The sequence below is a fragment of the Poecilia formosa genome, unplaced genomic scaffold (assembly GCF_000485575.1).
Source record: "Poecilia formosa unplaced genomic scaffold, Poecilia_formosa-5.1.2 Scaffold470, whole genome shotgun sequence".
Lineage (NCBI taxonomy): Eukaryota > Metazoa > Chordata > Actinopteri > Cyprinodontiformes > Poeciliidae > Poecilia > Poecilia formosa.
In genome coordinates, this window is record NW_006800409.1 from 304,381 (window position 1) to 307,228 (window position 2,848).

Below are 2,848 nucleotides of genomic sequence, written 5' to 3' on the forward strand. Positions count from 1 at the left end.
CCATTAGTACCAATTGAGCAGTGTGTCAATGCCACAGCCTACCTGATTGTTGCTGACCATGCCCATCCCTTTATGACCACAGTGTATCCATCTTCTGATGGATACTTCCATAGGATAATGCACCATGTCATAAAGCGCCAATCGTCTCAGACTGGTTTCTTGAACACGACAATGAGTTCACTGAACTCAAATGGCCTCCAAAGTCATCAGATCTCAATCCAAAAGAGAATCTTTGGGATGTGGTGGAACAACAGATTCACATCATGGATGTGCAGCCGACAAATCTTGAGCAACTGTGGAATGTTATGTTAATATGGACCAGACTCTCTGAGGAATATTTCCAGTACCTTGTTGAATCTATGCCACGAAGGATTAAGGCAGTTCTCGGGGTACCTAATAAAGTGGCCGGTGAGTGTATGTAGTTGTGCTAAGAGTCTGTTTTGGGATTGAGCAATTAACTCAGAAATCTGAGTACATGCATACATGTCTATAAGCTTTCACTGCGTTGCAAAGGCATTTTTGGGTGAACCTTGAAGGTTGTAATTTTTTTACTTTTTTCTGTTTTCAGCATTACTTTCATTTGAGCACTGACTTGGCTGACTCTGATATCTACCTCTACAATAAGCCTGGAGGCCAGGGAACCGGAGGCAAAGGTAACAACACTCTAAGTCTTAACATACAGCATCATCATGAGCATAGCTTGTTTCTTTCTCTGTATTATCCAAAGTCTAAAAAACTTTGGATAATACAGATAGTAAAAATTTAAATAAATAAATAAACAAAAAAACTAAATAATAAAAAAATAAATAAAAATAAAAAACTGTGGTCTAAGAGCATTTACCAGAAGAAACATTAACACAGTGGTGTTAATAATATGGTTGGTTAGTATGTGGGGTCTCATTTTATATTTCAGAACTGCAAATAGCAGCAGACCATATCCAGCCTGCTTTTTGCTTAGGGATGGTGGGGCCAGATGGCATTTTTGAGATGTGTAATGGGAACAAAGCATGTGGGACACATGCCTTTGAGTGAACTCCAGTGAACATAATTATTTGACTTTTTTCTTCTGCCGTTAATGTCAGATAAGTGTGGTACATACAATCTTGCTGTTCACTGGAATATGAAGTTCCATCAGTTGGATGAAATAAGTCTCTGCTGGGTTGTTTCCCCACCCTTATGAAAAATAGTCTAAGTATGTAAAATGTTAGCATACTTGAAGCCAGATTAATAATTCAGTATACTTTAAGTTTGTTAAGGATTATTTAACTTGAAACATGTTATTGTGGAACAACTAATTTTGTGCTTAATGTATTTTAATTGTAATGGAATTGTAGAAAATCACAATTTGAAGTGTGCTAAGTTTACACTTTTTTGGAACAACTAAAAGTATACTTTTTATATTTAAAGTGTAAAGATTTTTATGTAAAATAAATGTGCTTAATTAGTATATCTTAAGTTTACTATTTTTATGAATGAATTACATTTAAAATATATTTAGAATGTTTTCAAAATATATGAGCATTATCCACTCTCTGGCTACTTTATTAGGTACACCTGTAAAACTGCTAATTTACGCAACTGTTGAATCAGCCAATCACTTGGCAGCAACTCCATGCATTTAGGCATGTAGACATGGCCAAGATGATCTGCTGCAGTTCAAACTGAGCATCAGAATGGAGAAGAAATGTGATTTAAATGACTTTGAACGTGGCATGGTTGTTGGTGCCAGACGGACTGAATTGAGTATTTCAGAAACTGCTGATCTACTGGGATTTTCACGCACAATTATCTCTCGGGTTTATAGAGATGGTTGTGAAAACTAATCCACAAAGCCAGGAATGTCATTGGAGTGGAGCTAGACTCTGTCAGAGAGAAGGGTCCCTGTCCAAGATGCAGGTCATCTTTCACAACAAATCTCATCTACTTCATGATGTGGTGCCTGGATACAGGAGCACCTTCAGCCAGAGACTCATTTTATCAAAGTGAACCACAGAGCAACAGAAAATCATTTCTACCTGTAGCCATTAAACTATACAATAACTAACTTAAATCTACTTTTCTCTGCACTCATTTATAGGTTGTTTATAGATCAACATATATGCATGCATATTTATGTATTTATATTCAGTCATATTGAATTACTTGCATCACTCTTATATTTAATAAATTTTATCTCTTATGGTTTTATTTGCATTATTAATATTTAACATATTGGGTGGAGTAGCCTGTCAACTAATAAGCAATTTCCCCTTGGGGATCAATAAAGTACATTTTATTCTATTCTTATACTATTCCATAAACAGTCCAATTCTATTCCTGAAATATATTTTTATATTTGATTGTGCATAAATTATACATCTTTATTAATAAATGAATTAATGATGCCATTTTTTGTCTTGTCTTTCAGGCATTGCCTGCATTGCTCTTTCATTTGTAGATGCTCAAGGTTGCCCCTTTAGGGTTGCAGCTCATGACTGTTCCTCTATTCTAAAACATGAGACCTGCTCCATCCCTCTTCACCCAGAACATTTTGAGGAGCTGACAACTGTGATTAAAGCAGAAGCCATCAACATAAACCAAAGTTCAGGTAATATACACACAGATTGGCTTGTGTTAGGATAGAGCTCTGGGACGATGTTTTAGCCACTGTTCCAGTTTGGGGGTGACTGCCCCGAGGGCCCCGATGACCACAGGCACCACTGTGGTCTTCACCTTCCAGGCCTTCTCCAGTTCCTCTCTGAGGCCCTGGTATTTCTCCAGTTTCTCCTGCTCCTTTTTCCTGATGTTCACTTGGTATTGCTATATCCACCACAACGGCGAGATATATATATATATATATATATATATA

General features: G+C 36.8%; 1 protein-coding gene across 13 annotated transcripts in view; it reads left to right on the forward strand.

Moving 5' to 3' along the window:
• szt2 (SZT2 subunit of KICSTOR complex) overlaps window positions 1–2,848 on the forward strand; it is a 190,187-nt gene that overhangs the window by 107,924 nt on the left and 79,415 nt on the right. For 12 of the 13 annotated variants that reach the window (XM_007578194.2, XM_016664138.1, XM_016664140.1 and 9 more), the window contains 2 exons: window positions 569–653; window positions 2,408–2,587. In XM_007578194.2, coding sequence (XP_007578256.1) covers window positions 569–653; window positions 2,408–2,587 — 265 coding nt within the window. The remainder of the gene's footprint in view (window positions 1–568; window positions 654–2,407; window positions 2,588–2,848) is intronic. The other variant, XM_016664142.1, reaches the window with a different exon arrangement.